The sequence below is a fragment of the Ailuropoda melanoleuca genome, chromosome 11, assembly GCF_002007445.2.
Source record: "Ailuropoda melanoleuca isolate Jingjing chromosome 11, ASM200744v2, whole genome shotgun sequence".
Classification (NCBI taxonomy): domain Eukaryota; kingdom Metazoa; phylum Chordata; class Mammalia; order Carnivora; family Ursidae; genus Ailuropoda; species Ailuropoda melanoleuca.
This window is the reverse complement of record NC_048228.1, coordinates 95,053,500-95,080,857: the sequence shown is the minus strand read 5'-3', so window position 1 is coordinate 95,080,857 and position 27,358 is coordinate 95,053,500. Positions and strand designations below refer to the sequence as shown.

Genomic DNA, 27,358 nt, shown 5'->3' with positions numbered 1-27,358 from the left:
ATTTATTTTTTTCCCCAGTCACAAGCTGTGCTAACCTCCGAGGCCCATGACAGCCAGCTGGCGGGAAGCCTGTTAACCTTTCTCTGTGAACTAATACTCTTTGCCGTGTTAACAGGCGAGTTGTGTGAGGAGAAGCTGGACTTCTGTGCCCAGGACCTGAACCCCTGCCAACACGACTCCAAGTGCATCCTGATGCCAAAGGGATTCAAGTAAGTCAGAGGCTGTCCTGGGGCTCACAATGCGGGGCGGTGTTTTTCTTCAGGAACCTGTCTTCCTCTCCTTCCTTTTAGGACTTCACTTCACACCTTTGCTCAGGTTGAAAGGGACATCCTCCAGTGTCAGTGGCATTTTTGTAAATGTTCCTATACAGCATGGACTTTTTTTTTTTAGTACACGAAAGAAAATAAAAGACAGCATTTCTGTTTGTTCCCTGGCTCTTCCTGAGAAGTCATGCATGAAATATTAAGTAGGCTTTGACTGTGTTTACTTAAATGTATTTGAGGGCCAAATAAATTTGTAGTATCTACTAAGTGCTTTTTTATTATATGAATGTAAGTTTGTGGTAAGTAGGGAGTTTAATTGAATGTAACTGAGATTTTTTTTGGTCTGCACCAATTCGTAACTATCCAAGGTAGAAAAATGGAGGGACCGTATGTCCCAGGATGCCCAGGGACAGTCCCAGTTTCTGCCTATTGTCTCAGCGTTGTTATTAATAGTACCCCTTTCACCTTATGTTTGTCTCGTGTGGGATGATAAAGCAGACAGTCACTCTAGATAGAGGGCTCCCTCAGGTGAACTCACAATTTTAAAATTACTTCTTTTTCCTCCTCAGTAATCTTCCTGAACTATGTTTGGTATCAAATTAAATTATTCCTTTGCCACAATCCTGAAATAGTTTAAGGGTCTATCAACAGCAACTTCTCTTCTTAGAGCAGGCAATACTTTAGAGATCATCTGGTCCAAACTCTTCATTTTAAACATGAGGAAAACAGGACCCAGGCAGGTTGGTGGCTGTCCAAAGATCTCAAGGTTATTAATTGGCAGAAGTGGGAGCTGGGTTTTCTATTTCCCAGTTGGGTGATTTTCGAATACATGTTACCTCTAAGGCGTCTTGTTGCTTATTAACATTACAGTTAGTTTGTTATAGACGGTAAGTTGGATTCTCAGGAATGACACAATTGGGTTCAAGATTGGAGCTGTGCTTATATCAACAACTAGCAAATAGAATGATTTGTTCTTTTACCCAGTATTGACTGAGCACCTGCCATGGGTCAGGGCACATGGTAATACCACCATCGTATGTAGTGTTTTATAGCTGCTCACATTCACAGACTTTATCTTCTCAGTGAAATGACTCAGGCATAATTGCCATAGGACTCAAAGAATTAAAGATTGCTCAGGTGGAGAACAGTTTTATAAGATGCAAATTGAGCTGGAACATTTTGGTAATTGTCCACAGATATCAGATACTCTAAGTTGAATGGAGGCAGGGTCAGTATCTCCAGACCTGCCTTTCTAAGATCAATCTGAATAAAATGCTTATTCTCATTTTATTTACGGAATATTTTTTATTCACTTTGGTTTAAAATTTTAGAATATGCAAACACAGGTTTAGAATATACAAATTCAGGGGCGCCTGGGTGGCACAGCGGTTAAGCGTCTGCCTTCGGCTCAGGGCGTGATCCCAGCGTTATGGGATCAAGCCCCACATCAGGCTCCTCCGCTATGAGCCTGCTTTTTCCTCTCCCACTCCTCCTGCTTGTGTTCCTTCTCTCGCTGGCTGTCTCTATCTCTGTCGAATAAATAAATAAATAAATCTTTAAAAAAAAATAGAATATTCGAATTCAGGGGCGCCTGGGTGGCTCGGTTCATTAAGCGCCAACTCTTGGTTTAGGCTCAGGTCATGATCTCGCAGTGGCAGGATCGGAGCTCTGCGTGGGCCTCTGTGCTCAGCACAGAGTCTGCTTCTGATTCTCTCTTTCTCCCTCCCTCCCTCTCTCTCTCAAATAAATAAAATCTTTAAAAAAAAAGAATATGCAATTATAGTTCAGTACCCACTGATTCCATTTGATACCTTACTGAAAAAGAAAAGAATATCTTTGATTCTACTTTTCATTATGTTTGAGTTTACAATCCAATGCAAAACCCAGAGGTCTTATTGAAATCTTTATTTATACAAGATTCTGCATTGCATTTTGTTCATCCAAATACTGTATGTGAATTATTTTAACTCCTGATGTCTTTGATCTGCCCACAATTGAATTTAGCAAAATGAATATCCACCACTTATGAAAAAAAGAAACAAAAAAAGAAAGAGAGAGAAAAAGAAAAAAAAGAAAAAGCCACCACTTACATAACAAATATCATTTCTCGGAGAAATTCATCAGGAAAGCGTGGTTTTCTAGACTGCTTATCTACCATGCAGGTGTCACACGGCTCCGCGAATCGTGGTTATAAGATAAAGAATTCATAGGATTTAATGGAAACCATTAAAAAATGAGGGAGTTTGTCTTCAAAAAGAGTACTTCTTAATTCAATATCTTCCCTTACCACCGATTACATTACACACTCAGAAGTGCATCTTACTGGCTTACGGGCTAGCTGATTTGGGCACCCATTGTTTTCAGCAGTCATCTGTGAGCTTGTTTTATAGCTGTATATAGTTTAGCGGAAAGAAGGTGAAGCCACGGTGTATGCTGTTCCTCCCCCGTTATAAACAATTGCACATTGTGAGAGAGGGAGTTGCAGAAAGAAATGGGCTTAAAAACCAAAACGATATGAAGTTGCTAAAGCAAACCTCTACTGACAAATGTTGTTTGGACAAACCTGTTCTGTTTCTTCAACTGCATTTTCTTATTACTAAGCTAACAGAGCTGGTTTCACTTTTCTTGCTTTATTATATACCTCATAAATCTCCTGAATTGCTTTGAGATATTTTTAGACCATGATACGCCATAAGCAGTATTTTCAAGCATGCGTCTTCCTGAGTCAGCTGTTGGGCTTCTCCATGAATATTTTATTGTCTCTGCTTTCTTCCTCACTCCTTGGCAGATAATAGAGTTGAGGGGGTGGGATAGGTTTTATTGATAATACAAACCTTAAGGAATTCTTAATGAAATATTTTCTTCTGTTTTGAAATTTGATCTGAGGAGCAAGAGAATGACAAAAAAAAAATGTTGGTCATAACGTGACTCCAAGTTCTAATGGGCTTGAAAAATAGTATTTGTTGAGAAGAGAATATAAAATAGATCTTAGCTACTGGTGGTGAGTGTGTGGTTCTCTTATCTTTTACTTTGATTTCTTTTCTCAGATAAATAATTCAGAGTGTTTCAAAGCATTTCTCCTTTCTTTTAATGCCTGGCATTTCTGTGGTTCTGTTCACATTAACATTGATGGAAGCTTTCTCCCCAGACTTTGTCCGTCTATTTGAGGATGTATATGGCCACTTAAGATCCATTTAACTTCAGATGTGCTGTTTACTTTGCTTTGTTATGATTTAGTATTAAAACCACTGGCTCTAGAGCAAGCATGCTTCTGCAGTGAGCTCATTTTATTTCCTAATTCATACAAACAGAGCTGAAGTCTGTTCTCCTTAGAGGCTATCTACCCCCATTTATTTTAATTCATCAGCCCTCTGGTAATTCTTAAATCCTGATTTTGCATTTTTCAGAGATAACCCTTGGTGTTCAGTAATGTCCACATTCACCTGGGCATTTTTAATTATCCTCATTCATTTAAATCCTAATGGCTTTGAAATGGAAAACTGGAAAATGAGTCAAGACTGAACCACAAAGACTTTTATAGAATTATGAAGACTTCATAGAATTTTTTTAAATACTTACCATTTATTGATCATGTATGATGTGTCAAACACTACACTGATTCTTTTACAGATAGTGTTTTTATTTAATCTTTTAACAAACCCATGAGATAGAAATTATTTTGTACCATGATGAAGACACGAACACCTAGGAAGTTTAAGTAAAGTCAGGATTGCATACAAGGAGAGATGAAGCCAGGATACAAACCCAGTCCTGGGTACTGCAAAGTCCAAATTCTATAAAGCTAAATAAACTGTAGGTTTCTGGTTTGTTTGTTTTTCTAGAGTCATTGAGTCCTCTCTTAAACCCCAAACAGAAATGCTCATGGAAGCCCAATCCGTAAAACTAATAAATCACAACAGGAGAGTGTTGAGGGAGAAAAGAGGGAAGCAGGAAGCTGCCAAAAGCCTCCTTCCCTTCTGTGGTCCCTTATCGCTCCTCAAAGCAGTTTGAAAACCACTGCACCTGCCATGCTGCCTTTTCCATCTCACAACAACAGAGTGCTTCATCCATCAGTGGTTAGAAATTCAGGCTGTCTTGTCATATTGCTTGGGCTTCCTACCTGGAATGCCCTTGGGTAAGGTCCTTAACCAGTTTGTCCTTCAGTTCCCTCACCTGTCGAGTGAAGTATTGGACCCTGGAGAAGGATTCAATTAATCCAGGACCCTGGGGAAGGATTCAGTGAATCCATATATGCCAAGTGGTTAAAACAGGGCATGGCAAGGAGGACGTGCTCCAAGAACGCCAGGTGTATGTTACCCCTGGTTCTTTACCATCATTGCAGCTGAGACCCCTTCTTCCCTTGTGCCACCAGAGTGAACAATCAGGATAAGAACTTTCAGTGGAATTGGCCCCAGGAATTTTTGTTGTTGTTGTTATCAGTTTCCCTGTCGTACTCCATTAGGTCAGCCCAGCTCTGCCATAATGATTGTCTGGATTTGTTATGAATTATGGTTTCCAATGTTGACATGAATTTTTTTCATAAAATTCTATTTTATTCCAACCTATCCCTTCTTTTTGAGAAAACAAAAACGTTAATTATTTTTAAAATATGTTTAATATTCTTAGTAAATTTTGCAACATAGCACTTTTTTTTGGTCTCCACTGATCAAATGAATTGGAGCAAATGAAAATAGAGGACACTATAGGCAAAAATAGTGGGGACAGAGGGAGGGAGGGGAGAGAAGATGGAGGAGGGAAGGAGGGAGAGGAAGGGAAGGAAGATGGAGGAGGGAAAAAAGAAGGAAGAAGGAGGGAGGAGGGAAGTAGAAAAGCAAAGAAGATAGGGAGAAGGAAGGAAGGGTGGATGGGTGGGGAAGAGGAATACGGGTGCAATTCTGTGCTTATTGGGATTGTGGACGCTCACTATCATCAGAGTCCTCACCATCCCTCTGACGGACCATGGTGGGAAATCGTGGAATAACTGTTTTCTAGGCATCCATTAATTTGGGGGCTCTCTGAGCCTGTTCCACACAAGTTTTGTATTTTTTGTTTTCGTTTTCACTTACTTTATTGAAGTATAGTTGACACACAATGCCGCAGTGGTTTTTAAGTATACTCAATACTTTTGTAAAGACAGTGCCATTTTTTTCTAGAAGAAATGCAACTGTTCACTTACTTTGGCTCAGTTGGGTGTAAAACTGTTTACCTGCTTGCTCAAACAGGTGCGACTGTACACCAGGATACGTGGGCGAGCACTGCGACATTGACTTTGATGACTGCCAAGACCACAAGTGTAAAAACGGAGCCCGCTGCACGGATGCAGTGAACGGCTATACGTGCGTCTGCCCCGAAGGTTACAGGTAAAAGTAGAAACAGAGGTTTGCACGTAGAGTTCCGTCTCACAGAAAGGGTTCAAGTTACCTCGGCAATCAAGTAAAAACAGTGTATTATTGCTCTGTTTTCTTCAGTGGCTTGTTCTGTGAATTTTCTCCACCCATGGTCCTCCCTCGAACCAGCCCCTGTGATAACTTTGATTGTCAGAACGGAGCGCAGTGCATCATCAGGATAAATGAGCCCATCTGCCAGTGTTTGCCGGGCTACCAGGGGGAGAAGTGTGAAAAGTTGGTCAGCGTGAATTTTGTCAACAAAGAGTCTTATCTTCAAATTCCTTCAGCCAAGGTCCGGCCTCAAACGAACATCACCCTTCAGGTAAGTCGGGCCCCGGAAGCAAGAGCTGATTTCACCCTAGGCCACATTCAGCTCCAAATCATGGACATCCGTGGTAGTTCAGGAGTGATTCTGTTTCATAAAGGGACAGTCACGGCCCCCATAACACAAAGACAGAAAATGCTCTCTGCATGATGAGTTTTATCCTTTCTCTCCAACATTTCTGTTTTTCAAAACTAAAGGGGAACCAGGTATTTTTCACTGCTCGATTGTGAAACACAGAGAGAGAGAGAGAACAACAAAATGTGTTCTGTGCTCTGGTGAACGGGGCGGGGGAGCTTTTCTTAAGAGACCCAAAGGTAAGGAGAGCACAGGTGAGACCATACACCTTGACAAAATATTCAGCCAGTGTCTTTTAACTCTTTACCTAGAACTTTTAAGAAATGACATGAGGATGCCTGGGTGGCTCAGTGGGTTAAGCTTCTGCCTTTGGCTCAGGTTATGACCCCAGGGTCCTGGGATTGAGCCCTGCTCAGCAAGGAGTCTGCTTCTCCCTCTGTCCATCTTCCCCTCCCCCCATCTTTTGTTTTCTCTCTGGCTCACTCTCTTTCTCTCTCAAATAAAAAATCTTAAAAAAAAAAAAGTGACATGAAATGAACAAACTCAAATGTTATTGTAAGACTTTTCATCAAGTCACCTTGTCCCTTTGAGCAAGTCAGTCAGACCTGCACAGAGGAGGTAAGACTAGACGAGGAGTTTCTCCTTCAGGACACATGGGGCTCACTGGGCCTGCATGTTTGTTTTATCTGGTAAGAAAAATACTTTAATGTATTTTGAATTCAGATGACTTTAGCTGATTTCCAAAAGATGCCACTCCTTATTTGGCTTATCCTGACACGCCGGTGAGGGGCAGGGAGCCCTTACAGCCATGAGGAATGGGACTCAGGAAGGCAGGCAGAACTTTAAAAAGCCTGCCTCCCTCCCTCCCAGCATTTGCCTCACCGGATTGTTACAAGAATACCTAGTGGGAGTAAGGAGGGCACATATTGCATGGTGCACTGGGTGTTATACCCAACTAATGAGTCATCGAACTTTACATCAAAAACCAGGGATGTACTGTATGGTGACTAACATAATATAATAAAAAAAATTAAAAAAAAAAAAGAATACCTAGTGGGGTTCAGGTGTAAGTCATAATTTTTACCAAATTGGTCCTTTAAAAGCCCAAAAAGGCCAAAAAGCAGGAGACAAACAGAGATTTTCCCCTGCTCGTGCCCTCACTCTGAAGAGCAGGAGCAGAAAGTCCAGGTGAATGAAAACCTCCAGCAGAGAATGTTCTAGGTACGTCCCATGGTGTTGACTTAAGTATCTCTTACTGTTTTTTTTTTTTAATTCTTCATGAATTTATTTGCATCAGAGTAACTTAGGAACATGTCACCTTTCAAGTCATCATTTCTGTGTGCCTTGCATTATTACTTTCACTTAGCCATAAGGAAAAAAATAAGCTGGAGTAAAAACTCTTCACTGAGCTTTCTTGCTGCTTTTTGGTGACGTATGTGTGGATGACTGTGCGTCCTACTAATGTCGGGGTTGCTTGCTCCCAGATTGCCACAGATGAAGACAGCGGAATCCTCCTGTATAAGGGTGACAAGGACCATATTGCCGTCGAACTGTACCGGGGACGGGTCCGTGCCAGCTACGACACCGGCTCGCACCCAGCTTCTGCCATTTACAGGTGAAGGTCTCTCAGTTACTGGTAAAGATGAACACGGTGGTTCCGTGAAAAGCTGTTGCTCCTCTATTATTCCGTAGTGGCGAGGGGAGGGGATAATTGGGCCACAGCAGCTGTTATGATAAGTGTTATTACTTAGGGGCCAGGCAGGAAGAGATGTCATGCTCAAGCTGGATAATGGAGGAGAGATTCTCAAGGGGACTTCTTATAAAGATTGTTAGTGACAGTACAGTAACCGGGGGCCAGTAACAAGGGATACAGCTACCCCCTCCCATCTCGAAGGGGTGAGTGGGAGCAGCAGGTATGGAAATCCATGCTCAGAATAGGACTTGTGGCTCGGACTGCCTGGCAGCAGCTGTGACCTTTAGTGAAGGGATGTTGTCAGTCCTAAGAGAAGGCACCGGGCTTTTAAATATCCAGCCTCACTCTACTTCCACCCAACAATTCCCTGCCTGGCCTCCCCTTTGGCCAAATCAGATTCCAGGAAAAACTCTTATTGAGCTTGTCGCAATAACATAGTTTGCTCATGAGCCTCCCAGAGCCCAGAGTAGGGTGAAGACAGGTGGAGAGTAGCCCTAGAGAAGAATCTGCAAGGTACCGAGCACAGTGAGTGATTTAACATCACCTTTCATGCAATGCATATTTACTGAGCACCTACTATGTGCCAGGCATGGATCCAAGCTTTAAGGGAACAAAGCCCTTGCTCTTAGGGAGATTACACAGAAGACGCCAGTGGACACATACAATATATGATTGGTAATGTTATTTATTTTGGAAGTTTTCTAATAATGTAATGCGATTGATGATATTTTGAAGATATGAAAAGAGTGGCATTCATGGGGCGTAAGTTTCACCGGAAATGTGCTTTTTGTATAAGATTAACCTTCAGAGCCCTGTGTTGGATCTCAACACCAATTCACTATCGTCTTACAGACAAGTTACCTAGTTTACTTATCCACCTGTAGAAATACTCGCCACCAGTTAGAGCAAGGTCACCAAGTCAAACGTGGGCAGTTTCTTCTCAGGCAGGTAGCTTAAAGGAACTAATCAGGCCAGTTGCTAGAGAAGAATATGTTCTCATCATTTGACTCTAGAAAAGATCTAACTTTTTAAAGTTACATTATAACCTCTATTATAAACAGCCTTGAGGTTGGCAACATAATGGGAACATTTGTGTCTGGAGTGAACTGAAAGCGAACTTTTTGTCAAAACAGGGCCAGACTGCATCCACCCACTTCTCCTTGAATGCAGCCGCTGGAAAATGTGGGCCCCAATTTTACCAGAACTCTCACTTTTCAAGGAAAGGCATAAATCTGGATTTTTTTTTAAATATAAAGTATTCCATCCTTTAAGTATCGATTCACATTTTTTTTAAAAATACCATATATGGTGAACAAAATGCATCTGTAAGCCAAATATGATTGGCAACAAGTTTTGGGGCATTGACTAGGACATAAAGTTGGAGAAACTGGCCTCTATGTTATTGACATATGTACTGATGTGGTCCAAAAGGCTTCACATCCTATTTGAGCCTTTATAACAGTTCCAGGAAAGTAGATGCCAATTGTAGCCATGAGTGGAATTCAGTGGGTCCTTTTGGTGGTGAGCTAACCCACTTGGGAATATTTAGAGCATGGAAACAAACACATAATTACTGGTTTCCAAATGAAATACGAATTTCATCTCCAAATGGTGATGAATTAATGCCAGCATTTCAGATAGTGCTAGGCCTTAAATTATGTAGCCTCAATTTGTTTGCCCATCAAAAAGTTTCAGAATATTGATTTTGTGCCTCATTTTTTTTTAAAGATTTTATTTATTTATTCGACAGAGATAGAGACAGCCAGCGAGAGAGGGAACACAAGCAGGGGGAGTGGGAGAGGAAGAAGCAGGCTCACAGCGGAGGAGCCTGACATGGGGCTCGATCCCACAACGCCGGGATCACGCCCTGAGCCGAAGGCAGACGCTTAACCGCTGTGCCACCCAGGCGCCCCTGTACCTCATTTTTTTTTTCACTTTTCTCTTTTGTTCTATTGTATGCAATGAAAGAGCATAGAACTCTCAGAAATCGTAGTAAAGGTTCTTGAGGTTGGCTTATTAAAGTGAGTGTTCGCATAAAATATACTTAAAATGTTTCTAGATAAGTTGTAGAAACCCACTTGATTATATCACAATGAGAAGTTACCATAAAAAACTTATTTTGAGTTTATATTCTTCCCATTTTTGCCTAACAGTAGAGCATACCGTGGGACGTTTACAAAAAAAGAACAATATCACATGGCACACTTTTCATTATGAACCAGAAGTCCATTTCTCTGCTTACTGATCATCTAATGGAGATAACTGTTATGAGGTCCAGGGAGAACACAGTTTTCATTTAGTTCTTTCTTTTTGGTTTATGGCACAAAAACCAAGAAAAGTCATCACATTATTTTTAAATAAAAGAAAAGCAGCAGTTAGCTAGGATTCAGGCACAGAGATGATTGGTTGATATGGATTATGTACATGATATGTGCATGTTATATATATGTATATATGAATATATTCATGCACCATTATGGAATTTAAAAAATGCTTCTGTGAAATAGAAGCTATAGAGAACAATTAAATTATTTCAGTACACTAAGAGATTTAACAATTGACAAGTAAAAAATCATAGTGGCTAAGATATGTGTTCAGAACTAGGCTTGGCCAATTACTAGTGGATAAAACTGAAGCAGATACTTAATCTTTCTGTGCCTCAGAAATCCTGTCTTTAAATAATGATACAGCACATAGCCGGTAGGGTCCCTCTGAGGATGAAATTTCCAAACTCAGCTCCGTCCTCATTCCTCCACTCACATTGTCTTTATTCTCATCTACGATGTAGCAAGACAGGAAAATTTTTCAGGTATCTCTTTCTGGAGTAAAGCAGAGGACTTGAAAGTGTATATTCTATCCTGATACCATAACACTAGAAGTACAGATTGCTTACAACATCTACAGAAGGTCCTTTGAAAATAACTATTCAGATTACAAATACATTTACTCCCTGACCTATGAAATCCCCCTTCTGGGAATTTAAGCTACAGATAGACTTGAAAATAATTGATATGTACAGATGTACACACTGTGGCATTGCTTGTAAAAACAAAAGTTAGGAAATAGCCCAAGTTTCTATCTAAATAAATTATGGTCCATCCACACAATGGAATGTTCTGTTAAAAGGTAAAGGGAAGGAGGAAGTTCTCTATGTAAGATAGTGGAAGATTTTCAAGGTTGAAAAGGAAAAAAAAATGAAAGAAGGCGAAACAGTATCAAAAGTGGGTAAAAATATATATATATATTTAAGCATATATATAAATATATATTTTAAATATATATTTATATTATATTAAATATATATTTAGATTATATAAAAATATATGTTTTAAATATATATATTTTTTCAATGTATATATATATATTTTTTGTGTGTATTTGCACAAAGAAAAACTAGGAATAGAGAGGAAAGAATGGAGTAGAAGCAAGATTTTGTATGAATACCACTTTATATCATTTTGATTTTTGAACCATTTGAATGTCATTAGCACTCAAATTAAAATTGAATAGAAGAGAGCAGGTGCCCTAAGAACAAGTCTGCCTTGATTCAAGTCCCAGCTCTGCCATCTACTCACTGCTGCTATGAGTAAATTGCATAAATTCTCCAGGCCTCACCTGGTAAATGGGTATAGTAAATCATAGTTCCATCTTTGTAGGATTGTAGTAAGAATTTAATGATTTGATACATGAGAAAATATTTAGAGCAACACATACCAAATAGTAAACAATGCTAGCTATTGGGATCATAAAGTTAGAATGTCCAAAATGGAGTTCATTTCCTTTGCTTCACACAATCCCATGTCCCTGTCACATTCCTAATTTCATTGAGAGGCATCACCATCTTCTTGGGCATCATAAGTGTAAGAAAGTTATTCTTAATCTTTTTCTCTCCTTCACCTTCAACTTGAAATTTGTCCCGTCTTAACTCTGCTTCTACTAATGTTCTGGTGTTTATCCGAATGCCTCTGACCTTGCTCAGGACTTACTAAACTGTGACCTCTGATGACGGGTACTTCTCCTTGATCGTTGTAGAGAAACCCATCGGTAATATTGTTGCCATTAGCTTCCCACAAATTGCTTAATAATTACTTCGTTTGGTTGAATTAAATATTCAAATGTTGATGTATTTCCACTTTATATAACATTATTAAAAGTACACTAATGTTTTAAAAGGGAGTATTTTTACATATTCTTACACCAGAGAATTTGTTCAGTTTAATGGTATGATTTTGTTATATAACATTTACTTTAGTGAAAACTTATTTTCCAAATTATGCATTATTTAATGTACTGTTGGAACATTGCAATATGGGAATAATTTTGTGTATCAGGTGTGTCTTTTCAGTTGCCTGGTTAATCTTCAACATGGATGGAAATGGATTTTGTTTATTTTAGTAAATGAAATCTGATAAAATTAGGGGGAAATAATTCTACATAATGTTAGTTCTGTATGATATTTTTTGGTCTAAAAGGCTTCATTTTAGATGTCAGTGTGTTAAATGAATTGATATGAAAACCATTATTTCATGGAATTATGCCTAGAGAGAGTAGTTAACACACCTTTAAGTGTGTATAAGAAAACCCAAGATAGAGTAGTTATTCCTTCTTCCCAGAACTGCAGTAGCATGTGTGCATTTACTCATTTTATTTCTTATATCTGACAGAAGCCTGAGATCTCTTACCAACATGCACGCTGCTAACAAGGCCAGCCCTGCAGGCAGTGGTGAGGAGCTATTTTTTTTCAAATAGCATACATCAAAATCATCTGAAAAGCGTGTTACAGAACAAATGACTGGTCCACCTCTCCTTTCTGATTCAGATCTTGGATGAGTCCCCAAATGTTCAGTGTTACAAGCTCCTAGGTGATGCTCTGGTCAAGGGACCACAATTTGAGAACCACTTGTAGAAAAGGGATGTATTTGAGCTGTGCTCTGAGAGCCGATGGTGCACATCTCTTCCCATATCCAAATTCCATGACTTCAATTCCACGACCTCATGCTTGAGGTTGGCCTTAAAACCAGCCCTGTTGGGAATATGTCCACCACAGAAGTCAGCGAATGTTACAAGTCCAGGCTCTTTTTCTTACTTCAGAGAGCCAGTCCTTACACATTCGCCAGCACCCTGCTGTCTAAGGAATCAGCAACAACAGAGATGACACAAGCTACTTAATGAGTAAATGAAGTACAGTATCACACACATGCCAAATTTTTACAGTGCTTAGAGAATAGCATAAAGAGGGACTTGGGAATAATGTCATGAATGAATGACAGCCCTCAGATTGGGATGGAGTAACACATTTTTTTTTTCTCAAGGGGGCTAATAATTGCCCTTCAAAGTGACTTTTTTTTTCATCTATATAGGCAGAAACTTTTTAAAAAAAATAATAAAAATGGAATGCTTCTTTCTTTAGATTCAATTAATGTAATTTTCCAAGCGAGAGAGCTTCTTTGGAAACATGGTCAACTACTTTTTAAAAATGAGGAAATCAGGCTTCCAGTAATGGAATGAATAAGTCACGGGGGTAAGAGGCACAGCATAGGGAGTATAGTCAGTGGTACTGTAATAACGTATGGCGACAGATGGTAGCTACACTTGAGGCGAGCACAGCAGAATCTTTAGAGTTGTTGGATTATTGTTTTGTACACATGATACTAATGTAACATTGTGTCAACTAGACTTCTGTTTTTAAAAATTAACTTTTTTTAAATGTGGAAATGAGATGACCCATCTTACGAAGGGCCAGGACTGTACCATGCCTTGAACAGGTTCGGTGTTTAGGGAACAGTACAACATTAGGGGACTTTTCCCCACCCATGGTTAGGGTTGGTTGGCTATATAGCCTCTGGGTTGTGCAATTTACAGGTTTAAATTAAAAAAAGAAGAAGAAAGGGGATGGGGAGGAGGAGAGTTGAGTCTCATTGGAGAGAAGACAGACAATAGAATCTCCCTGGTCTCAGGTCCAAGATACACACTCAGCCATTCTTGCTACGCCATATGGGAAAGCAGCACTGTTCACCAGGTTTGGAACTTTGGGCAAGTTACTTCACCTCTTAGTGCTCCCGTTTCTTCCTCTAAGCAATTGGAATCATATCCACTTTTCACACGTGGTTGGGAGAGTTGGAAGTAACAACGTAAGGGCCCTGCTATGGTGCTAGGTACACACTTTATGGCTCAGGTAGCCAGATAATGAAGAAGAAATGCAAATGTGATTGCCTTACATGGGACTCTTACTGTATGTTCAAATGTACAAGTCCCTTTTTATTTTAGTGCATTTTTATTTAAATTAGGTAATTTGCCTCAAACGCACTTATTAAAATGTAACTTGACTTGATCCATCAATCATGTTGTAAAGCATCCTTTTGAAAACTCTTATGCACATACAGTTAATACCTTTAATCCCCTTTGACCTCATGTTCCTTTTGATTTGAATAGGTAGGGAAATGTTGTATTACCATCCCCAATTCACAAATGAAGCATCCTCATCCGAGAGGTGATCAAAAGGAGATGACCAGTTGAATTTGCCTGGTGTCCATCTCCTATTCTGTTGCACAGAACATGCCAACAGATACTTTAAATTTTTAAGATGAATAGCTAGAGCTCACACAAGCCAAGTGAACTGTTCATCTTTATTCAACTACTGAATTAACTGAAGATTTATGCCTGAGACAGAATTATAAAAATGCCACTGTTGATGCGTCCTACATAAAGAAAGAAAATTAGAGGCAAGTTAGAGCCCCTCTTCTTTTAAGTCCTGATTTTTAAACTCTTTTTCTATAGCCAACCACAAGATCTAGTTGAGTAACTGCTTTATTTTCATACAGCCACTTAGAAATTCAAGAAAACAAAATCTCAGCTAATAAGGTAAGTGTAGTAAAACTAAATACATAATAGTGGTAATAAATTCAATGTACATTCCCAGTGGAAAGGCTCAATGTTAAGTGGTTCCCTTGCAACTCTCATGAGTCATCAAATACATCGTTCCCTAGGGAGTAGTGAAAGAGAGTTTATCAGTACTTCTCAGAAACCAAAAGGATGTCATGCATTGTGAGTAGATAGGCATGACCATGATAGACTGTAAAATCAATGATGGCTCAGTTGTATCATGTAACAACTGGTGTGTCAGCCACTGCTTTTATTGGACAGGGTATATAGGCAAAGGATTTCTGGACATCCCCTGGTTAATCTCATGCAGCATGAAACACTGATTTAGAATATTCTTAGTTCTCAAATATTCTCTTCAGGCCCATACACATGCTATCATCCCAAAACACTAAGAATCTAAAAATACTAATTTTTTAATACTTACCTGTCAGAAGGCCATGATGAGGCCTCATTTAATTCTGGGGAAATATAAATGGAATCAAATTTAGTGATACCTCTAGTCAAGTTCAGGAGTGATCAGATTAGACATTTAAAACTTTGGAAAGGAAAAAAATCTAATCAGTCTAAATTTCACTTATAATTGGGAAAATAGAATCCAAATCCATGTTTTGAACTCTATATACTTTATACGCATTCTCATAACCTTCAAAATCTTATTATAAAATTGTTACTTTTTTTTTTTTACAAGCCCATGATTTCTGGTAAGTGTACCAATTTTTGCAACCATCATATAAGGTTATTTTCCACAGAAGTTTATTCTTGAGCTATTTGGGAGAAAAATCACCTATTAAGGTCTTGTTAGTAGAGAGAACACATGCCATTTGTATAGTACTAGGTACTTTTCAGGTTTTTTATTGTAATACTGAGGCATAATAATTAAAAACAGGTACTCTAGAAACAGGGATCCCAGCTTCAAATCTCTTTAGCCACTGGCTGTGCCACGTTGAGTACCCTAAGTGCCCAACTGTTAGGGTTGTTGTGATTCTTAATGAGTTAAGACATGTAAAGTTCTTAGAACACTACCTGGCCCATATTATGTGCTGTGTGATTCTTTGGACTTAGTATTTGCATTTTCCTGATGAGGAAAATGAAACTGAGAAAAATGACCTGAAGTCACACTAACCCAACGTTACACTAATCCAGTGCCACGCATCTAATGAGACCCAGGACAGGCTGAACAAGATTTACATCCCATCATTTCCTTCAGGATATGACTACTGAAAAATCCAAATTTTTATATAAAATGCATATTTTAGATGTCCTTCCCTAAGTATGTTTGAAGCCTCTTGACTGTCTTTAACTGGAAACCGGTTAGTATTACTAAAAAAAAAAAAAAAAACTCTGTTGTTCTTGGGGCACCTGTGTGGCTTAGTCAGTTAAGCATCTGCCTTGGGCTCAGGTCATGATCTTGGGGTCCTGGGATGGAGCCCCAGCTCCTCCAGCCTCCCTGCTCAGCAGGGAGTCTGCTTCTCCCTCTCCTTCTGCCCCCCCCACTCGTGCTCTCGCTCTCTCTCCTTCTCTCTAATAAATAAATAAAATCTTAAAAAAACTATATGTTATTCTTAACAAATCTCCCTGATATTTCATTTACTTAACATGTATTTATTGAGCATCTATTTATCAGAAGCTCTATTGGCTACATTAAGGAATACAGAAGTAGATGATACATGGCCCCTTCTTTAAAGTAACTCACTCAGTTGTCCTGCATCAAACCACTGTCATTAGTGATGACATACCAGGACTGATTGCCTAAAACTGATCTGTGACCAAGAACCCATTTTCCAGTACAAACTTTGCAAATGTAAAGGGAAAAAAAAGAGCTCCCATTATTAATATTTATGATTTAATGAAGCTTAATGTTCATAGAGCAGTCCTATAAAACCACTTACATGCTGTATATGATCACAAAGGAAATAGCAATTGGTCACCACTCTATATATATATATATATCTTCATTTTAATATTTTACTTAAAACGTTAGTAATTTGTTTTTTTAAATATTTTTTTATTATGTTAGTCACCATACAGTACATCCCTTTTTTTTATGTAAAGTTCGATGATTCATTAGTTGCGTGTAACACCCAGTGCACCATGCAATACGTGCCCTCCTTACTACCCATCACCAGCCTATCCCATTCCCCCACCCCCTCCCCTCTGTAGCCCACAGTTTGTTTCTCAGTAATTTGAACAAGATATGCCACTAAAGAAGTTATTTTATTTCTGCCAGTCTTTAGCATTATTTTATAATATCAAAAATAAAGCTAACTAATTTCTTCCTGAAGATACTGAAATAATATTGGATTATTTATATGATGACAGTGGTGGCAGTGATGGTGATACTGATATCTAGCACTTAACTTTGTACTTTCTATATCTGGATGTTTCACTCTGCACTTTTTAAAAAATCATTTCATACAGACCTCAAATTAATCATCAGAGGGAGAAATATTTATTAACATTAACTGAAGAGAAGACCAAAGTGTGTAAGCAACTCAGTAACTTATCTAAGGTCAAACATTTCATAAATGCAAGACCAGGATTCAAATGCAGGTTTATCTGACTCCAGAATCTGTATGCTTGACCATTAGTTGATATGACCATCCAGTATCTTCCCTTAGAAGACAATCCTGTTTAACAGTTGGTATACCACTTTATTTAGTAAATGATTTTCATGTATATTGTTTCCTCTGTTGGTTTTACTGGTATCAAGTGTTGGGATAATGAAATGTGTAGAAGGTAAAAATATCGATTGGCATATCTAATATTTATCATTAAAACACGATGATATCTGAGACAGGTTATCAAAGATCGCTGTATATGTGGACTCTTACAAACACTTAAGCCCAGAGAACTTCAGATGTTTTCTCACTTCTGCAGAATGGTTTATACTGTAGTCAAATCACAAAAAACCTTTTTAATCTATTTTGGCAAACAAAGGGATATTATTAGACACCTGTGGTGAGAACCATACAGAAATGTCAATACATTTTTCTGTTATTTTCCAGACTTGCCCTATTTGCAAATTTAGTTATCAGCACCCAGAAATTTAAGCCATCATCTCATGTAGGGAATACTAAGTATTCACAGTTTCTCGCTCATATGCTCCCATATTTCCACGTTGAGCCTTTTTTCAGTCTTCTTGGGCAATATCCCAGTATATTTGCTCTTTAATATTCACTATTTATTTTTGACGCCCACTTCCATTTTGCCATGTTTTTGCTTACACAGTGAAAGGTAAGTGTATCACTGACCCTGCCATGTATGGATCCTGTTTCCTCCGTTGGTCCCGTGCTCATCTTTGCCTGCTGTTGACCCTCGTGTTAGATTTATAGCCACACTTCAAAACCATATCGCACCTTCCTGCTAATTGCACCCAACTTCGTCTTATTTTCAATCCCCATTTTTTCATTTGCCTCAGTTTCTTAATCTTTTTGTTTTTATCCATTTTATGAATCTCCACAAACCCTCTAAAGTTTTAGAAGGACTGTTAGACCTGACCCTGGAAGAATATGACTGGGTAGTGATTAAATGTACCCATTTCCTCTTCCCCCAATGGGAAAACCAGCTTAATTTGTGTCCATTCCTAAGAAGTAGAAATTGATTGTATCTTACTGAAATATCTTCTATTTTTAAATCAGCTGTTGGTCTTTATCTTTATTAATGGTAGATAGGTGTATCTTTTCCTAAAATGTGCTTGTTGGAGTTTAATTTTAACTTCCTTGTGTTAATAAAAAGAAAATTGAAACATCAACTAAGTTACTTTTTTCTTTGTAGTGTGGAGACAATCAATGATGGAAACTTTCACATTGTGGAACTACTTGCCCTGGATCAGAGTCTGTCCCTCTCCGTGGATGGAGGGAGCCCCAAAATCATCACCAACCTGTCAAAGCAGTCTACTCTGAATTTTGACTCTCCACTCTATGTAGGAGGTAAGCTCTGTTCCAAATCCAATAGGTCCGCAAAACCCTGTGATTCTCATCATAGACTAATTCTGAAATTGTTGATCCCTGGTGTCATGGCTGTTGACCCATATGATCCGTCACTGAAAGATGGACAGCAAGGATAGAAAAGAAAGAGCCCTGGACGTGTGTTAAGAGGCCTCTTTTGTGCCTGTCTCGGCCAGCAATAACCAATGTCATAGTTGGACAGCTTCTAGTGGTTCTTTTTATGACTGCAAAGTACCCATCAGCAACAAGCATCAGGAAACTTTGAAGAAAAATTAGAGGCTTATTACTTACAAGCCCTGAAAATTACACAGCACACCTTGGCCACACAGCAAGGTCTTAAGGAAAAAGAGAGAGTGAGAGAGCCCATGTGTGAGAGCAAGAGCATATGGGCCTGGTGTGCTGCGTTTATTGTGCCATGGTAGAAAGAGAAAGAAAAAAGGTTCTGTCAAATCTTACCATCCTAGATCGTCTGTGCTACCAGTTGCCAACTAGTAGGTGGTAGGATAATTATTAACAAGATTGAATGATGAATGAATGAATGAATGAACAAATGAATTAAAGATACAACTTGTATTGGGGTAACAGGAAGTAGTTCTAGTGAGCTAAGGCTTAAGGTGAATGAACAAGACAGAGGGTTGGAAAGGTGGACTAGAAGTTGGAATGATAGAGTGAAGATTCTGGACTTTGTGTAACCAACCAGAAGGCAGATGAGGAACAGGTGAAGAAAGAGATGTGGGCAATATACTGAAGGAGGCCAGAGGAGAGGACCCACAAAGGAGAGAGTTTTCCTCTCCTGGGGGGAGGAAGGGACATGTAAGCTGGAGATAGAGAATTTGTTTTCAAGTGAAGGAGCAAGAAATCATATGATGTTAAATTGAGTAGCATTGAATTAAATCACAGTGGATTGAGGTGAATTGACTGATAAAATTAACTCATTTACAGAGAAGTAAGCTAAAGTTCCTACGCAGGTCAGTGTAACTGATTTGCTCAGCAGGACAGGCATTTTCACAAAGTGTGCGTTATTTCCTACAAAATAGTAGCCTTGGGATTCTACATTTTTATGTTATCCCTTCAAAGACTTCCTTGAAAGCATTTTTGGAATTGTCCTGAAAGTCCAGAGCACTTCTGTTTTTTGTAATTTCAGCATTAGAAGATCTTAACACTTTGAAAGAATTTTGGACTTTTAGAAACCATTAAAAATCTTGGTTCAGTTCTGTAAATATTTATTTAGTACCCACCCTGTGCTGGGAACGAAGTTAACATATGTATAAAGGTTACAAAGTTGAAAAAGAATTATCCCTTCTTTGCCCAGGGGAGTAGGAAAAGCCTATGTGTCTTCAAGTAACCAGAGTGCATTGGAATAAAAGTATTGCGTACTAAGTCTGCTCAGCAAGTTGACTGATCTCATTGCTTCATGGGAATCACAACTAGGAGATGCATTTAAAAACAGAAGCCTCCATTTCTTGTCTGCACTACTGTTAACAGCCATACATAGGGATGGGTAAAGCAAGTCACGGGTGTGAGCACATGCGACATGTCCAACACAATGCTTCTTTACAGTCTTAATCTTCAGAACTTTAGGAAGTAGGTATGATTTTTTGTTTCATGATCCCAAAGGGACAGACGCAAGGACTTTACAAAACGTGCCCAAGTTCACAGAGCCATGAAGTAATAGAGACCTCATTTGAGTCCAGGTCTGGTCTGTCTGACCCCTAAGCCATCTGTCTGCATTGCCACTCACGTTTTAACATAGAGCAGAAAGGGAAGCAATCTAAGTTTGTGGCTTTTTGTTTATTTCTGGACTTGTCCTTCACTTGATTTATTGTGCTTTCATCAGAAACCATTTCACTGAATCTTTTAAAACCCCTTTATGATGCAGTGAGAGGGGTGGGGGACCCTACGAAATGGGAGTGCTTAGGTCAGAACATTTCTCAAAAAAGGAAAAAAAAAGTTTTATATTCCAAACTGAGAAGTGCCAATCTTTCTAAGGATAGAGGGTCTGGAAGAGTCCAGATAGGACCTCTGTCCATCCAGGCCTGAAGGAAGCCACTTCCACTCTAGGCTCACTGCCAGAGAACACAGTGGGCCCGTTTCTTTCCAAATCAGGGTGCAGCCTCAAGGGTAATTAAAATTAAAAAATACAGTGTAATCATAAGACCCCAGCCCTGAATTCAATGTGGCAAAGGCAGGAGAACCTGACTTAGCAAAGGAGAGGGAGGTAACTAAGCTCATCTTTTTCTTCAAGTTTGACAACGGGCATGTCTGAAAAAAAGACCATCCTTATGTAGACTTAAAGTCCACACATTTATGATGAATGGATATGATTAAATTGGAAGAACTTACCCCAGAACAAGGAATTTTCTTTCACTTGGGCTTCCCTGGAAATGGTACATTTCAGTTTTTTTGAGTTCACTCTACAAAGCAACTCCATTCCCAAGGCCAAAGGGACATGGACTTAAAAGTCTGAGGTCATGGAAGTTCAAAGCCAAGACCCCTAATTCAGTACCTGTCGAAGTGTGACCGGGGAGCACTTACATCAAAATCAACCAAGCTGCGTGTTAACGTTTAGATTCCTGCACCCCACCCCTTCCTACCAGTTAGAATGTCAAGGTGGGAAGAGAATGGGGCCTGGAAAGCCATCTTCTGAACATGGACCTTTGGTGGATCTTACGTATGACAGACTTGGAAACAACTGCCCTGGTCCATCCCTTCATGTTACACATGAGAAGACTAAGCCCCAGAATGGTCAGAAGTAACTGGCTCATGCGTACGCGGACGAACAATAAAGACTTTGACCTCAAGCCTGCCTGGTGGTTTTGTACATCTGTCTACGTGTCTGATGTTGGTGCCTGCTAGAGTTCAAACACGGTTCCTTTGAATAGAGAAGGCGATATTGCCACAAGCCAGGCCCCAGCCATTGCTGAGGGTCAGGCCTTTAGAGCCAACCAACCCTCTGGAGAGTGAGAAGGGAGTCTTCCCCAGCCTCTACCCTCCAGCCAGTGGCCCAGAGCCCAGGCAGAGTGAGGGTGTGAGTGCCAGGGGGAATCATCAGACACCCTGAAGGCCTCTGGCTCCCTCCCCTTACCCCACTGCAGTCTGGATGGTTGCCTCACATAGGATCCCATCCAGGAACTATTTCAGGGTCTGGCTTAGGCCATGGAAAGATTCCTCAGTTTTGCCAAATGAGGTTTACCAGATGACTGTCACCGGTGGAACTTACATATGCAAAGACTGCAAATTCTGTTTTTGGAGGAATTTCATTTGTATTCTTGATTTCTTGGCCTATGAAGGCTTCACTCTTAATTAGCAAGAAAATAAAATCGACGTGAATGAAGTGCTGGCATGATAGGAAGCGTGGGTGAGGTTTTCAGACGCTGACCAGCACCGCTGGGCTCAGGGTGTTGGTGAGCCAAATTGGTTGCCAGCTTAGAATTTGGCAGGGCGGGGGTGAAAGGTCACTGTGAACCCAGCTCTCCCCCCAAGGCTGGACGGATGGAACTGTGCCCTAGAGGTTGTGAGGTTCACTGATCAGCCGGTCTGCAGCCGGTCTTACTGGGTGACACTGAGCATGTCGCCCAAGCTGTCACCGTGCTTCCTGGAGCTCTCGGCTTCCAGGGCGTGTGTCCAGGTTAAAGAGGTGGCTGGAGAGGGGGGAAGCCCAGATCTCTCCCCGATTCCTGATCTTGCCTTTAGCTACAGTAGGTCTGCTTTGAGGTTTTATACATTTATGCCTCCGTGTAAGGTTTGATTTGAAACAAATGTTAAAACTTAAGAGACTGGCCACCAATGAACTCGGTTCTTTATCCTAGCTGTGCATTAGAATTGCCTGGAGCATCTTCCAAAAAACAAATCCGAACAAAGAAACACATGCCTCTTCTCCCTCCCCCCACCCTGCCCAGATAACCCGATGAAGTCAGTCTGAGTGGAGGTTCCAGGCATCAGTAGTTCTCCAGAGATCTCAGGTGACTCTAATGTGCAAACAGGTGGAGAACCACAGGCCTGGAGGCCGATGACCTGTGGTTGTCCTAAAGGATTGTCACCCTGACTGCCACCTTGCTGGAGGAGCTCATTGGGGGGGGGGGGCAATTGCTGAGGATCTCCCCCAAAGGACCCAAGCACTGACCTGGTGTCCCTCCGCAGGCATGCCCGGCAAGAACAACGTGGCCGCAGCCCTGCGCCAGGCCCCCGGGCAGAACGGCACCAGCTTCCACGGCTGCCTCCGCAACCTTTACATCAACAGCGAGCTGCAGGACTTCCGCAAGGTGCCCATGCAAACCGGCATTCTGCCTGGCTGTGAGCCGTGCCACAAGAAGGTGTGTGCCCACGGCACGTGCCAGCCCAGCAGCCAGTCGGGCTTCACCTGTGAGTGCGAGGAAGGCTGGACTGGGCCCCTCTGTGACCAAAGGACCAATGACCCCTGTCTTGGAAATAAGTAAGTTCGAGCTGCTTGGTGGTTACACACACACAACACACACCCCAGCCCTCAAAGCAAAACCCAGGAAGGGAGGGAAGGCGGGACAGAGGAAGAAGGGAAGGAGACAAGGGGGAGGCAGGAGAGAGAGAAGAGAAGGAAGTCAGCCCACTGGCCCATCTCTTTCCTATTCCTTCCATCACCCTTCCTCCATTCTTATCGCCTCCGCCTAATGCACGTCCGTCTTTACCTTCCTCCTTCACTGTAGATGTGTGCACGGCACCTGCTTGCCCATCAATGCATTCTCCTACAGCTGTAAGTGTCTGGAGGGCCATGGGGGCGTCCTCTGTGATGAAGAGGAGGATCTGTTAAACCCCTGCCAGGCCATCAAGTGCAAGCATGGGAAATGCAGGCTCTCGGGAGTGGGGCAGCCCTACTGTGAATGCAGCAGTGGATACACTGGGGACAGCTGTGACCGAGGTAAGCCGACCCACCTGGGTGCCACCCTTTGCAGCAAGAGCCCCCCCCCCCCCGATCTTTGAGAAGAGAGAGAAGAGGAAACACACACGCGCGCACGCACACACGCACACACAGAGGAGTGATAAGAGGAACACCAGGTCTATGCAGTGCCTACAGTTGCTGCTGTTGATTGATTTTGCAGCCGTATGAAGGTACCAGATGTGAAGTGTCCTCAGCCTCCACGGCAGGAATTTCCACGGCCTTCAGCCGTCTTCTCGCCACTTGACGTGCTGTGAAAAATACCCCTTTTTACCTTCTGGTGCAGCACGTTTACTTCCCTCCCTTCTTACCTTTACCTGCCGTCCTCATCCATTTATATTATGAATTCGTCTCTGGCTCAGAGAAGAGGCAGCTCATAATTCTGCTCTAGTTTTAGGACAAAGGCACCTTTGACCTTAGAATCAACTGATTTATCACCACCCAGCATGCAGGTGAGGGGGATGGGAACGTGCCGACTTCTCGGCCCACCTTTCTCCTTCTGCTCTGTCTGCGTGACCAGGACGTGCCTCGCCTCCAGCTGGCAGGCATTCTGGTGCGTGTATCGGGGGGACGAGACAGGAAGAACGTGCCCGTGGAAGCTCGAAGCAGATGTCTCTTTTTGAACTAGTTCATACTAGGGTAATTTATGAAGTTAGTGGAATGTTACTTGTATTAAGTAACAGATTGAATGATATTAAACCCCAGGTCTAATAAATTAAATTGCAAACTCTCTGAAACGGCTCCCTGTGGTAAACAAAACCAGCTGTTAGTAGTGTAAAACCAGAAGATGTGTATTTTCGCAATAAAGGAAAAGATTTAGGAATCCAATTATCTTGTCAGTCCAATAGCATAGTATTTATAGTCCACATATATAGTGTTCACGTGGCAGAAAATAAAGGCCCAAAAAAAAAAAGTATTTTTCAAGGGACAGCAGGCGGCACCACCAGCCCATTATACGGAACATAAGCAGGACCGTGACAATCGCGGTTGCCCACGGCAGACAAAGGCAGCACCTCCTGACCTGAGTTGTGGGTCCACGGTCCGTTTGCAGGGGACTCACAGCGCCGGCCCTGAAAATGCTCGTGCTTCTTGTTCTTTTCTAGAAATCTCTTGTCGAGGGGAGCGGATAAGAGATTATTACCAAAAGCAGCAAGGCTATGCCGCTTGCCAGACGACCAAGAAGGTGTCCCGGTTGGAATGCAGAGGTGGGTGTGCGGGAGGGCAGTGCTGCGGACCTCTGAGGAGCAAGCGACGGAAATACTCTTTCGAATGCACTGACGGGTCCTCGTTCGTGGACGAGGTCGAGAAGGTGGTGAAGTGTGGCTGTACAAGGTGCGCCTCCTAAATGCATCCCTGGCAGCTGGCGTCTTCGGGAGATGTTGTCTGCGTCTCAACCGCGGTGGACTCATTAATGCTTCATAGTGGAAATATTTGAAATATATTGTAAAATACAGAACAGACTTATTTTTATTATGAGAATAAAGACTTTTTTTTTTTTTCTGCATTCGGGAAAAAAAAAATGCTTGAACTAACGCTTCCCCGATGCGAGAGAAGTAGGAAGAGAGACGTAACCCGGAGGCATCGGCACAAGGGTGGGAAGCATTGCGAATTCATCTTTGCAACATGCTGAAGACGAGCAGAAGCACAGAGGCGAGGGAGAGCCGCGCTGCTATGTGCCGCCGTGACATCGGCGCCCAGACCGTGGACCCCCTGTGCCCTCGTTCCCATGTCTGTGGTTCGCGAGGACACCTCGAGCAGCCGTGTGTGCTTGAGGATGCAAGGTGGAGGAGTGGAACCCGAGAATTCACAGAACACACGGTTGAGAAATATTCAGTGCAGAACAGCGTCCTATTCACGAGAGGGAAGGGAGAGCTAAAACAATGTCTATCTTCTTTTTAAACGTCAGCATGTTAGCCGAAGAAGCACACAAAAGTGTTTATCTACCGTTTTCCAGTATTAATTTTTTGTAATATAAATGATAAAGGAGATAAAGAACCAATAGATTATTGATAAATAAATTAGTAATAATATGAATTTTGGTTTCTATGAGTTCTAAACAGCCCTATACAGTATTCAGTTCCAATGAGAAATATTTATTGTATCAAAGGACATTGTACTTAACATGTTAGGCCATTCTTTTACTGTTTCTCAATGCTTTAATATATATTAATTTATAATTGTCCTGATATTTTTGTATATTTTTCAAACTTAAAATCAGGATTTTTTGGGGGGGGTTGGCAATAGTACTAACATAGGGTGTTATCTTGGGATAAATATGTGTTGATCGGTTTGTTTACCTTGACATCTGACCACTGGTGTCCCTGACCTACTGGCCTCCTTCAGGACCCCTGCAGAGAGCATGTAAAGTCTATGCTTGAGATGGTCATTGTACAGAAGGAAGTGCCCCTCTGCAACGTGTCCTCGCAGAACAGAAATGGTGTGTAGCGATCGACACTAGAAAAGTAGATATTTTACAAATTAATATTTCCTTGACATTTTTTGCCCTTTTATTGGGGGTGGGGTGGGGAGAGAAAAGGCTGTAATGTCAAGAACTGTGATTTTTTTTCCAACCAATAAAGCTCCTTTATTACCTTCATGTTCCCATGTTAACATGTTTGCTGCTAAATTACAATGTAGAATTGATAATGATTTATAGTGGACTGTGCTCTTCCCTTATTAAAATCCCAGGGTACCCTGTGAAGATGCAGATGTTCCTTTCCAAAAACTTTTTTTACACAGCAAATTAGATGTACATGTATAATTCAGTGTGCTTTGTCTTTCTGCAGACTAATATCAGTTACACTACTGATGTTTGTAAATTAAACAGATATATACTTCACTAACAGCTTGGTGATTTTCTTAGAAATTGCAAAATATTAAGAGTCCACTCCTTAAGAATTTCTAAAAGGGATACAGAAAGGACAGGAAAGAAAACCTATATCGTGTTTTTGACAGAAATTGTTCTACGATTAGCATATTGTCTGATCGGGGGACTTTGGAATGGCCACATGAAGGAGATGGATCGAAGAAGACATCCTTATCCTTTGCTATGAAAAAAGTACATATTCAACTAAGTTCTTCCAAAAAGATTACAAGGTGAAGTCTAAACTACAAATGGTTTTTTTTCGTTTTTATTCTTTCCCCTCAATTAGAACCAGATGGAAAACAAAGACAAAGAGTGCTTTTCTCCGCAGGCACCGTAGGCAAGGCTTAGAACGGAAACAGCATGAGCTACGTGGATAGTCTCACTTAAGCACCATGCTAGAATTTCTTCATTTTCCTATAAGAAAATCGTGCACATGCGCACACATATGTGAACACGCACACACAGACACAGGTGTCCAATCATTTATTCATTTTTGTTTAAAAGGTCTATATTTTCATTGTGTCAATATTATACGGTCTTTGTAAAACATTTATGTATTCCCACTGTTTGTTTCATTTTTTTTAAGGACTGGGCATCCCTTGTTAAGCAAAGAAACATCTGCGAACATAATAGGAGTTAGATCTGTGTTTATAGGTATGTGTTATCTCAATAGCCACTATTTCCAAGGACTTATTATATGCCAGGTGCTATGACAAGGGCTTTATATGAAATATCTCACTCTTCTCTCACTATAAACCTATGGGATTATTGGGCTCCCATTTGACACAGGCATAAAGAGCTCGAAGACAGGAGAGCTGAATTCCACCCAGGCCACTCAGACCACAGGGTCCATGTTCAAGAGATAAAGGGGGCGTCCTCTACCAGGGGACTTTTAAACCCTGGAACCTTATTTCCACAGCACAGTTATTCTCCCTGCCAATCATGTCAGTTGAAGTGGTAGAGATTAGAGATGTTTGGTTTTTTGTTTTTCTTTTTTAAGGGAAGAAAGTG

At 40.9% G+C, this 27,358-nt stretch overlaps 1 protein-coding gene across 4 annotated transcripts in view; it reads left to right on the top strand.

Moving 5' to 3' along the window:
* The window catches only part of SLIT2 (slit guidance ligand 2), a 310,878-nt gene extending 284,554 nt beyond the window's left edge, over positions 1-26,324 (top strand). For all 4 annotated transcript variants that reach the window (XM_011221190.3, XM_002916360.4, XM_019796534.2 and 1 more), the window contains 8 exons: positions 116-209; positions 5,486-5,623; positions 5,732-5,972; positions 7,535-7,665; positions 18,400-18,554; positions 22,713-23,004; positions 23,252-23,463; positions 24,585-26,324. In XM_011221190.3, the coding sequence (XP_011219492.1) occupies positions 116-209; positions 5,486-5,623; positions 5,732-5,972; positions 7,535-7,665; positions 18,400-18,554; positions 22,713-23,004; positions 23,252-23,463; positions 24,585-24,826 (1,505 nt within the window). In that variant the 3' untranslated portion in view covers positions 24,827-26,324. The remainder of the gene's footprint in view (positions 1-115; positions 210-5,485; positions 5,624-5,731; positions 5,973-7,534; positions 7,666-18,399; positions 18,555-22,712; positions 23,005-23,251; positions 23,464-24,584) is intronic.
* The last annotated feature ends 1,034 nt before the right edge of the window (positions 26,325-27,358 follow it).